At 49.2% G+C, this 12,041-nt stretch overlaps 1 protein-coding gene across 9 annotated transcripts; it reads right to left on the bottom strand.

The window, feature by feature from the left end:
• Positions 1 to 1,158: 1,158 nt before the first annotated feature.
• Positions 1,159 to 11,958, bottom strand: Slik (Sterile20-like kinase). 9 transcript variants are annotated; one of them, XM_033379013.1, is made up of 14 exons: positions 11,764 to 11,957; positions 10,798 to 10,971; positions 9,974 to 10,488; positions 9,710 to 9,908; positions 9,336 to 9,646; positions 9,125 to 9,265; positions 8,681 to 8,722; positions 8,129 to 8,204; positions 7,731 to 8,074; positions 5,401 to 7,656; positions 5,239 to 5,345; positions 5,046 to 5,178; positions 2,295 to 2,321; positions 1,159 to 2,030 (listed from the first exon to the last, which is right to left on the bottom strand). In XM_033379013.1, the coding sequence occupies exons 3-14, from the start codon at positions 10,295 to 10,297 to the stop codon at positions 1,881 to 1,883; spliced, it is 4,110 nt and encodes a 1,369-aa protein (XP_033234904.1). In that variant the 5' UTR covers positions 10,298 to 10,488; positions 10,798 to 10,971; positions 11,764 to 11,957; the 3' UTR covers positions 1,159 to 1,880. The 9 variants fall into 9 exon arrangements, with proteins under 9 accessions (XP_033234904.1, XP_033234905.1, XP_004444557.2 ...); XM_033379014.1 differs by lacking the exon at positions 2,295 to 2,321; XM_033379008.1 differs by lacking the exons at positions 1,159 to 2,030; positions 2,295 to 2,321 and adding an exon at positions 2,516 to 4,181 and having other exon boundaries at positions 11,764 to 11,958.
• Between the last annotated feature and the right edge of the window lie 83 nt (positions 11,959 to 12,041).

Below are 12,041 nucleotides of genomic sequence, written 5' to 3'. Positions count from 1 at the left end.
TTGGGCAATTACTTGGGGGTCCCTCAAGTGCCTTGGCGGTATTAATAGCAACTCATGTTGCGTTTAAACTGGACAACAATGGATCTAACGCGCCTGACATGGCAATGGCACTGACAATGGCAGTGACCCCCACCCGACCCCCACCCCACAACACGCATGCGGAAGCCTGCCTGCCACAATACCAGCACAACCCCCTGGAGGGCCATCCGCCCATCCACCATCCCCCTATTGTATCCCTTTGGGTATGCCATGTGTGAAGGTTTGCAGATAGTACGGGACTTTCTATATGCCAGTCATACGAGAACGAGTATAGTATATGACATAAAACTACATAAGTGGACAATGCAGAAAGAAGCGCAAGAGCTTTGGCTCGCTGAATGTTCCATGAGGGGGATTATGAGTGAGTGGGAGTGGAGTTCATGAGTGGGCGGGCATTTTAAGGATTATTTCGTTGGACTGGAACTGGATCTGCTGCAATAGAATACAACATACTCGCAACATAGCCACTGCATCCATATGCTGAAAATTGGTAATCGGCACGCGCCGGCCAACCCAAGGAGGAGGAATGGCCTCAAATTCTTCATAATTCTTCGTTCCTCTTTACCCCTCTATAACTCATACGCACCGTTCAACTTTGTAAGGGTGCTGAAAGGACACAGTGCTCCGAATTCTTGGTGAAGTGCAGTATTTGTGATGGCATTTGAGACATATTTCATTCTTGCAATTTATCACCTTATAAATTAGAACAGAAACAAGTTCCTAGATATTCTCAGAAGGGAAACTTCTTGGTAGTTCATAATCAAATTCATTGCAGAATAATAGATGGAAAGATTTGTGAGAAAAGAAATTGATTTTAAAATAGGACAAAAGATGGGTTGCTTAATTTTTCTATTCTTTTTTATTTTTTTCTGTTTTGGGGCTATTGTTTTTTGATTTTTTTAAATTTAAATATGTATATATTTATATAAAATATATAAGCATAAACGTTTACAAATATAAATATCTTTTATCGTTACCCGACGGCCTCCAGCTCCAACTCTCTCACACAATTTGTGTTCTGGAATCCCAACATCTCACATACTCGTTCGTATAATTCTCCTTTTTGCCACATTAACTTTTGCAAAGCTTTCCCTTCCCATACATCTGTTTACGACTGTCTTCTATCTGTCAGAGTGTGTTTATCTGTGTGTATGTGTTGCATAGTTATGGGATATATGTATATATTTATAGATATATTTACAATAGCGATAAGGTCAACAAAAGGAATATTTGCTGGGTGGTGTACGTATGTTTCGTATTTCGTTTGTCCAGTGATTTGGGGTTGGTGGCTTGTGTTATGCGTGTATGTATGTCTGTATAAATATTAAGTAAATTTAATTCTGCTCTCGACATATTACATATTGGATATTGGGTGCCTAGGTCTCTGGGCTTATACATGTTTTGCATGTACGGATAGAACAGATGAACGCTGGATACGGCGGTAATAATTAATAGAGTAATAGGCTAACATACAATGCAAAAATAATAATAAAATTAAGCTTATGTATTACATTTTACGACACAAAAACTTAAGCATGACCCGACGCGCTTCTTGCCAGGACACACACACACACATGCATGTCCATCTCTTATATATATATACCCATATATGTACTTTAGGTACATATATATATATATATATATATGCCTAAGCATGGATAGAAGCGCTCTTTCCCTGGCGGAAGCCTTAATGGATGGCTGACAATTGTTTTGTTTTACTTTGCATAGCTGCCGCTGCCACTGCCACTGTCGCTGTCGGTGTTGCAGCCACTTCCTTTGTTTGTGCCTGCTCGACAGACGTGGCAGGCATCCAGCATCCAGCATCTATAATTAAGCAGCCCTCATCCCTCCGAGTAGGAGCTGAGGCTGCTGCGGGTGGACCCAGTGAAGTGATCACGCTGCAGTGTGTCCGACGGCATGGAGACAATCAGTGCGCCCCCGTACAGGGTCTCCATTTCGTCGAGCTGCTGGGCGAAGGTCTCCTCCAGACGCTGTCCGTGCAAAGAAATCAAAAGGGTATAAGTAACTCATCGAAATCTGGCCATATATGGTTCTAGGCAACGAGACATTCACTAGGATAATATCAAATAAATAAAGGAGGAGGAGGAGGAGGAAAATTTAGCTATACAGCACATGCATTAGTAGGACATTTAGACTGAAAGGAATATACAATACATAGAAATATACAGTGCGGCTCAAAGCTATGCGCTTGCCATAGCTGTTAACCGCACTGCGGGATAGATCAAAGGACTAACCTCTTGTTGCAGCCGCTGCTGTAGTTGCTTTACGCATTAACGAGAAGAGGAGAGAGCCGGCAAGAAAAGTTTTTGGATACAGATTTTTGGTTTTTTGTTTTGTTTTTGTGTGTGTTTTTGTTTTGTTTTACGATAGCAGCGCATTGTTGTTGGGTATATGTATGTATGTGGGTATGCGTATGGGTGTGTGTGTGTGTGTGTACAGTGAAGCATCATGGAAATTGCGATATGGTAATAGATACGTATATTTTTATAATGATTATATTCATATGAATGTCTAGGCTCTAGAGTAAGATATAGGCTATATAAATGCTTGGCATGTTGCTATGCATGGAATGCGGATTGTTTCTCTTCGTTTCCCTTCGTTTCGTTTCGATTCATCTTTATTCTTATGTTGTTTTTCTGTTTTTGGTTTCTTTTACTAAGTACTCGGATAATACTGCTAGAATGGAGTGCGCTTCTGGCGCGATATAATATGTATGTATCGTATGTTGAAAAAGCACACAAATCATTCATTTTTCGCTTAACTGACAAAACTAATCGACTTTTGGCAAGACACAGAAATTATGGCAAATCCGGATGCAGACGATGCTTAGGCGGTGTTTAGGGGAAAAGTTAAGTCTGTTATGTTAGTGAGAGATGTGATATGTGGTGGGGAGGGAGGGAGTGTGTTGTTTATTTTGTTAGCATCAGCACCAGCACCAAGCGGGGGAATGGAAAGCGGTTTTGATTTGAGTTAAGTAAGTGTAGGGATTGTATTGGGCATCGTTAGTAGCTGGAGGGCATGCAAGGGACTGGAGTTGCTGATCCTTCTCTAGACGTTCTTCTCTAGACGGCCGATGCATCCTCTTCGAGACTGAGCTGACGCTGATTGACCCGCGGCAGCTTGTACTTCTGCGCATACAGCTCGTAGTAGAAGTCGTCCGTTGAGGCCGCAGAGTCCGCTGAGACGGAGCTGCCATTCAGGCGGCTGTGCCCCGGCTTCACGGACGAACGCAGATCCGGCTGCACTTCATCCAGGAGGGCGGCTGCTTTGAGGCCGGCGTCAGAGAATATCAGCTCCGCATCGCTGGTGTATCTGCTGTTGGCCAGCTCGTTCATGTTGTACATGGACTGGGCGCTGCTCAGGGAGGATCGGCCGCTGCTGCGGCTGGCCAGGGAGGGTCGCTTGATGGCAAACGAGGTGGAATGCAGCAGGCGTTTGGTGTGGGCCGTCAGCACCGGTCCCTCCTGGATGCGTAGCTCGACGCTGGCCTGCTCGGCGGCCTTGACGTCGATCCGGCTGAATCGGTTGCTAACCAGCCCCAGATCGTCTGGCGTCTTGGGTAGCGGTGGTGGTGTGGGCGTACTCTGCCTGAAGGTGCTCATGGCCGGCTTGCCATTGGGCTCCTCGGCACTGTTCAGAGGCGGAGTGCTGGTCACCACTTTGACCAACTCGTTGGTCGGCATCTGGGTCGCCGTTTGGGTGGTGATGAGCCGCAGCTGGCTCTGGGCGGGCAGGGTGGTGACGCTGGCCCGCTTCATTTGCTCGACGAGCAGGTCCTCGTCCTCCTCCAGCACCAAGTCGCCCATCATCTGGGCCCGCTGCTGCTTGTGCATGATGGGGGTGCTGGGCACACTGCGGCTCAGATCTGGGGCAGAGCCGCGGAAGTTGTACAATCGTCCGGCACTGCCGCCCATCATCAGGAGCGAGGAGCGCGAGCGCGGCATCTGCTGCACATCGATGAAGGTGTTGCGGGGCACCAGTCTGGTGGAGCGGTCGTTGAATATCCCCCGCAACCGCACTGGCAGCTCCACCTCCTGGTCCTCGAACTCCGCCCGATTGGACACTAGGCCAAAGCGCTTCTCGTGCTCATCGATGGCCGTCTTGATCAGCGCATTCACTCTCTGGATTCATTCGGCCGTTTGGTTGGTTGTTAAGAACACATGCAAGACCAATGCCAATGCCAATCCCAAAGGTCGATTGATTGGTTGGTTTTTTGTTTGTTTGGTTAGTAGTTGGGAAGCACAGCGGTAAGCATTTGAATTTTTGTTTTTGGTTTTGGTTTTTTTTTATATCAGTTATCATATTTTTGTTTTAGGTAGTAGTAGGTACAGTAGGCCACCAAAGAGTATGCATTTGCGTAGGGTGTAAAGAGAGAGAGAGAAAAAGTTGAAAAAATAATTGGATTTTGTTCAGGCCACGGTACCGTCACCTGGCCACGGATTAGAGATGAGCAATCACCACTTGCAGTGCCATAAATTAGATCATTAATCACCTGGGGATGATTCAATGACTCAGTTCTAACTTAGTCACAAATTGTCAATGAATGAGTCAGAGTCAGCGTCGGAATCTATTTAATTAACGACGAATGGTAAAGAAAATACATCGATGGAGCTTCCTGCTAAAGCATCAACAAGAAAGAAATATTGCTCAAGTCTAAACCGCAGGCATTTGACGGAACGCTTTGCGGATTGGGTAACGCTTTTGAAGGGATATTTTAAGGGGTCCGGAGGGGGAATACACAAGACACCAAATTTCACCGTAAACCAATCAATATACAATAATTACGAGTATCAATACCAACTTAAATCAATTGAGTTTTGATCTACTTTTTACAGCAATAAATAAACACACAAAACACCAACAAAATAAGGCATTGAACGGCACTGGCACAGAGCCAGTGTTTGGCTCTTGGAGCGACTCTTCGAATGGGGGATGGAATGGGTCGGGATGGCCGGGTTGGATGGAAGGATGGAGGGCATACACACCTGTTTGCGGGGCACCAACTGTTCGCGCCACTCGCGCAGCTCAGCCTTGAGGCGCTCATCGATCTCCTGGAGCTTGACATGCTCGTGCTCCACCAGCGCCTTGCGCTTCTCATTCTGCAGTTGCTCCAGTTCCCTGTGTAGAGAAATGCGATGAGAAATTTATTTTCCTTTCGGAGATTGCCCTAGGACTGACCTTATGGCGCTTTCGCGGGTAGCGCGCAGTTCTTCCAGCTGCTTCTGATGCTTAATGTCGAAGCGACGCTCCTCCTGCATGTAGCGCTTCTTCTCCTGCTCCTGGAACTGTAATTAGAATTGCGGATTATTTCTGTTTTGAGGCTCTAGGCTTTCTGCTTACCTTCTTAACGCGATCGCGCTCGATCTCTGGATCCAGGTTCGTCGAAATGCGCAACGATTCGCGGAACATGAGGTCGCGGGCCTTGCGCTCGGCGCGGATACGCTTGGGCAGGGCACGCTTCTCGAGCGTCTGCTTCTTGACCATGTCCTCCTCCTTGCGCTGCAGCATGCGCTTCACCTGATCGAGCTCCTTCTCGTGGCGGACGATCATCTGATGGCGCTGCATGAAGCAGATTTCCTTCACGTGCCTCTTCGAAAGCTGATGGCGTTCGTGAAGCTGCTTCTCCTCCAGCTCCCAGAGCAGGGCCTCCCGCGTCCGCATCGCATTCTGTTTCTGCTGCAGGAAGTTGCGGTTGATGGTGGCCAGATGGTCGCGATGCTTCTCGCTGAGCCGCCGCAGCAGCAGCTCGTGTCGTTCCTTAAGGGAGTCGAGGAAGGCGCGCTCCTTTTCCTCGTGGTCGAGCTCCATGGCCGAGCGTCGCTGCTTGAACTCGTCCTTGCGCTTGTCTTTGGGAAACAGATCGACCTCCTGCTTAAGCAAACGGATCTCCTGCTTGAGGTTCTCGCGGAATATCTTCAGTTCCTGCTCCTGCTCGGAGCGGATGCGTTTCGAGGAGGACCTGAGCTCGTTCTCTTGCGTTTGCTCGGTCTTCTCCACGAGCTGCTTGTGCTGGCGAGCCAGCATATCCATATCCGCCTCGTAGGTCTTCTCCAGCGAGGAGCGTTCCTGCTCGAAACGGCGATCCTGCTGCTCCTTGGCCATCTGCTCCTTCACATGCAACTCGTTCTGCTGCTTCTTCTCCTGCTTCTGCAGCATTTTCAGCTCGCGCAGCTCTTGTTTCCGGAAATCGTGATCGTCGTAGATGCGTCCGTTCTCCTCATCCCCATAGATCACCCGACTCGTGGTGGTCGTCATCTGCACCCCATCGATCTCGAACTTACGCGTCCTCTTGCGCGTTTTCTTGCGCAGATTGCGCAGCTCGATTTCCTCTTTGGTGAGACCACTTGAGCCCCCGGACTTGGCTACCGGCGGTACGCGCGTCTTGGGCCGTATCACGACCTCCTCCTCCTCGTCAATGGTCTGCGTGTGGTTGTTGTACGACGGAGGAGGCGGCGGCATTAGCACACTGGCTGGTGTCTGCTGCTGCGCCTGTGGCTTGTGATCTGTCTCGTGTCGGCTGTCCTGACTAGTGTTGGTGCCGATGCTGTCGACATCCGAGCCGCTGATCTGTACCTCAATGCCGCGACGCCCTCGCACCGAACCGTTCTCGCTCAACGAGCTGTCCGGCGAGGTGCGCTTCTCATGATCGCTGGAGGGCTTGAACCGATTCACGATTATGTTCACGTCTTCGGGTACAATGCCGTTGGGCTGAGGTCGCTTGAGTACCTCGTTGCTGCTGTCCTTCACCTTGATGACCTCGTCGCCCACAGTGACAACGGACACATGGCTGGTGTCCATCAGCTGGTCACTGTGGTCGTGACTGTGACTGCCTGAGGCCGTGTTGTAGGCCGAATCATCGTCTCCAAAGGAGGGGCTCACAATCAGGACCTCGCTCTCGTCCAGTTTGCGGGCATGCACTGCTCCTGCAGGCTGTGGTGGGGCCTGTGGAGCTCCGGATGGCTCATTGACGGACAATATCATCGATGATTGCTTGTGTGGCGGTGTCGTGGCATCGCCCAAACTGTCGTCCAGTGAGGGGAAGTCATCGTCCGTGGAGGACTCATTCAGATGCGTGCTCTTGTTCAAGTCGTTCGACACAATCACCACCTCGTTCTGGGGCGGCACAGAGTTGTCAATGATGACAGGCGGATGGGTGCTGGTCACGACTGTAATCTGACTAACCGACTCCAAGCTGTTTGGCAGCACCAGGTGCTGTGGTTGATGTGGCTGTGGCTGCAGATGCAGCTGCTGCTGCTGTGGCGGCGCATCGCTGTTGATGGTGATCAGGGAGGTGCTGGAGCTGAGGACAGCATTCGACACACTGCCCCCCGACGAAGACGACGCGTTGGAGGAGGCCACCGACTGCACGGATATGATGGATGAGGCTGTGGGCGATGGTGGCTGCGGTTTCTGCTGCTCCATTGCCTCTGGGCCACCAATGGCCACCTCAATGGCTGATGTGGGGGAGTGGGAGGGGGGTTCGGGCGTGGTCTGAGGCTTTGCACTGGCAGCGGCAATGGCTGCGGTGGCTCCCGATGGCGATGACGTTGTCGATGGTGGTGGCGGCGCTTTGCCCTTCTCCTTTTTGATAAAGTGCTGTGGAATACAACGAATTTCGTGTGTTAGTACAGCGTACAGGGCATTGTACTGCATTAAGGAGGGATCCCTACCTTTTTATCCGCTTCGACAGCAGCAAAATCTTCGGGTATCTTTTGCAGCACTGCAGCAGGAGCAACAACTGGGGCAGCAGCAACAACTGCTTGGGTTTGCGGCTGTGGCTGTTGTTGTTGCTGGTTTTGTTGGGCAAAGCTGTTGGGTGGCGCTGGGGCAGGCACTTTGGTATGCGGCGGTAGAGCTGCCGGTTCAGCCAGTACCAACGCATTGTCCTCCTTGTGGTTAGATTGTTTGTCAGGGATTGTGGCTTTATTTGCCGCTACTGCTGCTGCTGCTGCTACCGCTGCTGGTTGGGACTGCTCTTTGGAATCCCGCAGTATGGATGTAGGTGTACCTGGAACTGTTTTAGTGACAATTAAGCCCTATGATGGCCACGTGTATGCCTTCAACTTACGTTTGTCAATGTCTTGGCTCCGCAGAGAGGCGGAGTCATCGTCCAGGTCGAGCTGGAGCGCCGAGTTGCGGGGTTCCTAATGGAAATCAAGGGAAATCCTCATTAGCTTTGAATAATCGAGAGGAAAATGATTCCTACTACTCCAAAAATTAGATACAAAAGATTATCAAAAGCAGATTTCAGCAGGCCGAATCTTCCTTTGAGTGCGTTTTCTAAGGATCTCGGGGGAATACGACAATAGACGAGATAGCATTATAGGTAAGGCATTGTACAATTATCACCTGCACCTGCTATCATTAACGCAAGAAACTGATATGATATGAGAATGATAACAAAAGCGTGCAAGATGGAACAATCCAGACTAGACCATGGCTATAAGGGGCAGGGCAAGGCGGCAGCGGAGGGAGTGATGGCCATTTGGCAAAGCTGATAAAATAAGTAAACTAATTGTAGGCCCGTTATCGGAGAACAGTAGAGGCAGGGGGGATGGGATGCAGGGCCGGATGGAGCATGGAACGGGGTGGAGTGGTTGCTGTAGAACGACTTACCAACCCTCTGATAGAGCGAGCGCCGCTTCACTTGGCGTTTAAGCTTCTATATTAATCGTTTGGTTTGTGTGAAATAATCATAAGAAATGATAAGAGCGAACATTGCGACATTTTTGGCAGAAAGGGCACAACGGAAGGGAAACGAAGGGGGAAAAGAAACGAAACGAAAGAATAACAACCAAGAGAGATAAACGAAAATATATTAAAAGAATTTATCGCACGGTGCGAGAATGTTTTGGAATGTTGATTTTTTTTTTAATTTTGATTTGATTTTTGGTTTTTTGGTTTTGGGTTGAGGCAGCAGCGTGTAAAAGAGAATAGAGAAACAGAGAGAGCGGTTGGAGAGGTGAGATTATATAGAATATTGTGTCATATCTAGCATTGGACTACGAGGGTGCAACAGCGCAGTGCAGTGCCAGTGGCCCCGGGGCCTCCAAGAAAAACTCACCTCGGTCTCGTCATCGACCACCTCCTCCACGACCTCGGCCTTGTACTCGAGCAGCAGATCCTTGATGGGCTTGCAGTCCAGATCCCTGTTGATGAAGCTGTGCTGCACCAGCACATCCGAAGTGGGTCTCAGCTGGGGGTCCTGTGGACCGAAAGAAACAAATTATTGAGGGGAGTGGCGATGATAGATCTATGGTAGATAGATGATTTACCTTGACTAAAGACTTCTTTAGGAAATCGTTGAATTCCTTGCTCCACCGGCTGGGCTGCTCCAGTTTGGGTGGCTCGCTCTTTTGGATCTTGAGCAGCACTCGCATCGGGGACATTTCACTGTTGGGCGGCTCCATTTGGGCCAGCTCGATAAGTGTTATGCCCAGCGACCAGATGTCCACCTTGTGATCGTACGGATTGTCCCGAAACGTTTCGCACAGCACCAGCTCGGGGGCCATCCAATAGGGTGTGCCGATGAATGTGTCATGCTTCTGCATTGTGTGTTTATTCTTGGCCGAGACACCAAAGTCCGCTGGAGAAGAGGTTGGAATTATAGATATCGGTAGCTGCCAGATCGGTAAATGCTATAACTTACCCAATTTGACGCCCCCCTCCATGGTGAGGAGAACATTTCCGGCCTTCAAGTCACGATGAATGACCTTGTTCTTGTGGAGAAACGTCAGACCCTCCGTCATGTGCTTGCAAACGTAGGCGATTTGCGGCTCAGTCAATGGCTTCTCCAGCTCCACCATGATGCTGTCCAAGGCCCCACCATCGCAGTACTCAATGAGCATCTAAAGAAAGCCTCGTCTCGGTTAATAGTTTCTTAATTGATGGGATGCTGGCGAGCACATCTTACCCACAACTTGTCCTCTAGGGAGAAGGCCTCGTAGAGTTCGACGATGTTGGGATGCTTGATCTCGGAGAGGATGTCAATCTCGACCATGTGGTCGCTCAGGTTCTCCTCATCCTCCAGCGTGCACATCTTGGCCGCTGCGAAGCGCCTATGCTCCTTGTGCTGGGCCTTGTATACCTTCCCAAAGGCTCCGTCGCCCAGTTCGCCAACCATCTCCCAGAATTCCGCCGGATCCGAGTCCATTTTGATGTTGTTGTACAGGCGCTTCTTCTTGGCCTCACCCCCGCCGAGGTGAAAGACCTTTTTAAGGTTAGTTATGAACGACATCTTTGCTCTACTGCTTCTGCTTTCGATTCTGCTTATTCTCGTTCTCCTTCGCCTTCGCAGGCAGGCAATTAGTTGCTACTTTAGTTGGTCTGTTTCTCAGTTCGATGATGATATTTTGGCCTCTACATAGTGCAGGAGCTGGCAACGGCTCTGGGCGAGAGTCCAACAAGGAAAACTAGATTTGGAGAAAGCTGAAGAGACATACGAGTGTACACTGTACATGGATGGTTTGTATATTTGTATGTGCAGTGCGACTGACTGCGACTGCGACGTTCATTGATTGATTTTGCACTTGGCGCAGAGACCAGAGACCAGACACCAGCTACCAGAGTTGGCACGGATGCCAAGTGGCAGCGCGGGGAAGCAGCAGGTGCTACAGATCCGCCGTAACGGAGTTATTTCAGTTAAATCAGGCCAAACCAAACACTACGGATCGGATCGAAGCTCCAAGCTCCATCCCCAAGTGACCGCTTAAGCGCCTAGTTTAAACTGTGGCTCACCTTCTATTAGTCTTTTTCTGCCTGTTTCTGCTTTTCTGCCTCTTTTGTCGTATCTTCTTTGCGCCGCCTCAGCGAAATAGGCCAAATAGTGGGGATTGTGGGCTTGGTTGGACGGTCGTCGTCTTCTTTTAACGTTTCTGTATGTTTTATAATTTAATTAGCAGCTCGCGAGCTCTAATATTTGTAGAAAAAACACGTACGAATGGGAGGAAAATGATTACAAACGAGAAAAAGTCAAAGACGTAGACAAAAGAGCGTACAGCGTGCGTTCGTGTGTGTGTGTGTTTGTGTGTGTGTGGGGCTCTCTTTCGGTGCCTAAGTATTTGTGAGCTGGTCTCTGGGCTTTCGGTGGTTTTCTTCTCTTTCGATTTGGCAAAATTTCAGTGAAATTGTATAGCCCCCAGTCTGGAGAATGTGCCTAAAACACTGATAACACCATAATTAACGCAAATGCAGTGCCAAATATGCGCCCAACACGCGCACTTCAAGCCTCGATTTACAGTTGCGGACCTCGGCGAACGGGACGGCAACGGAGCAAACGACAGCTCATTGATGATTACGACGAAGCCGCCGCCTGACACTGCGTTGGATGGGCGTGAAACTGTAGACGAAGGCAGAGGCAGCCACCAATTACCTCATCCGCACACAAGAGCGCGGCCGCACACTCATTCACTGATATCGGTATGACACAAAGCAGTACACAGTGGATTTTTCATGGTCCGAATGAACACTTTGGGGCTTAGATAAAAGCGTGTTTTTAACTGCACACAATTTGCCTGCGCTGCGTTTTATTTGTATTGTAATTTCTCTCGCGCAACGGCAGTGTGACCGTGCGCCAAAAATGGCGTTTAGGTCATCTGTGCCAGAGGAGCGCAGCAATATTTGCTTTCGCCAAGGGCACAACAGAAACAACACTACCACACACGCACCACACACAGAAAATAAATAGCGCCAGGAACTACGTACTACATTTATATTTGACGCACAACTGCAGCTGCAGTCTCACTGATGGGCTTGCACATTTCTTTTTGCACCACTTCTTGCTAATTTTCCGCTTTCTTTCTGTTTGCTGAGCAATTTTCTTTTCATGATTTTCTTCCCGTCGGCAGCAGTGAGACCGCGGATTTATTGATAAAACATACCGCCAGACCCTCAGGAATATACCGAAATATACCGTCTCCATTTCATAATATACCGATGAGAAAAAGTGCGCTTAACCCTCTTCCGTTTAATTATATTACACC

The sequence above is a fragment of the Drosophila pseudoobscura genome, chromosome 3 (assembly GCF_009870125.1).
Source record: "Drosophila pseudoobscura strain MV-25-SWS-2005 chromosome 3, UCI_Dpse_MV25, whole genome shotgun sequence".
Classification (NCBI taxonomy): Eukaryota; Metazoa; Arthropoda; class Insecta; order Diptera; family Drosophilidae; genus Drosophila; species Drosophila pseudoobscura.
This window is presented reverse-complemented; position numbering and strand designations above follow the sequence as displayed.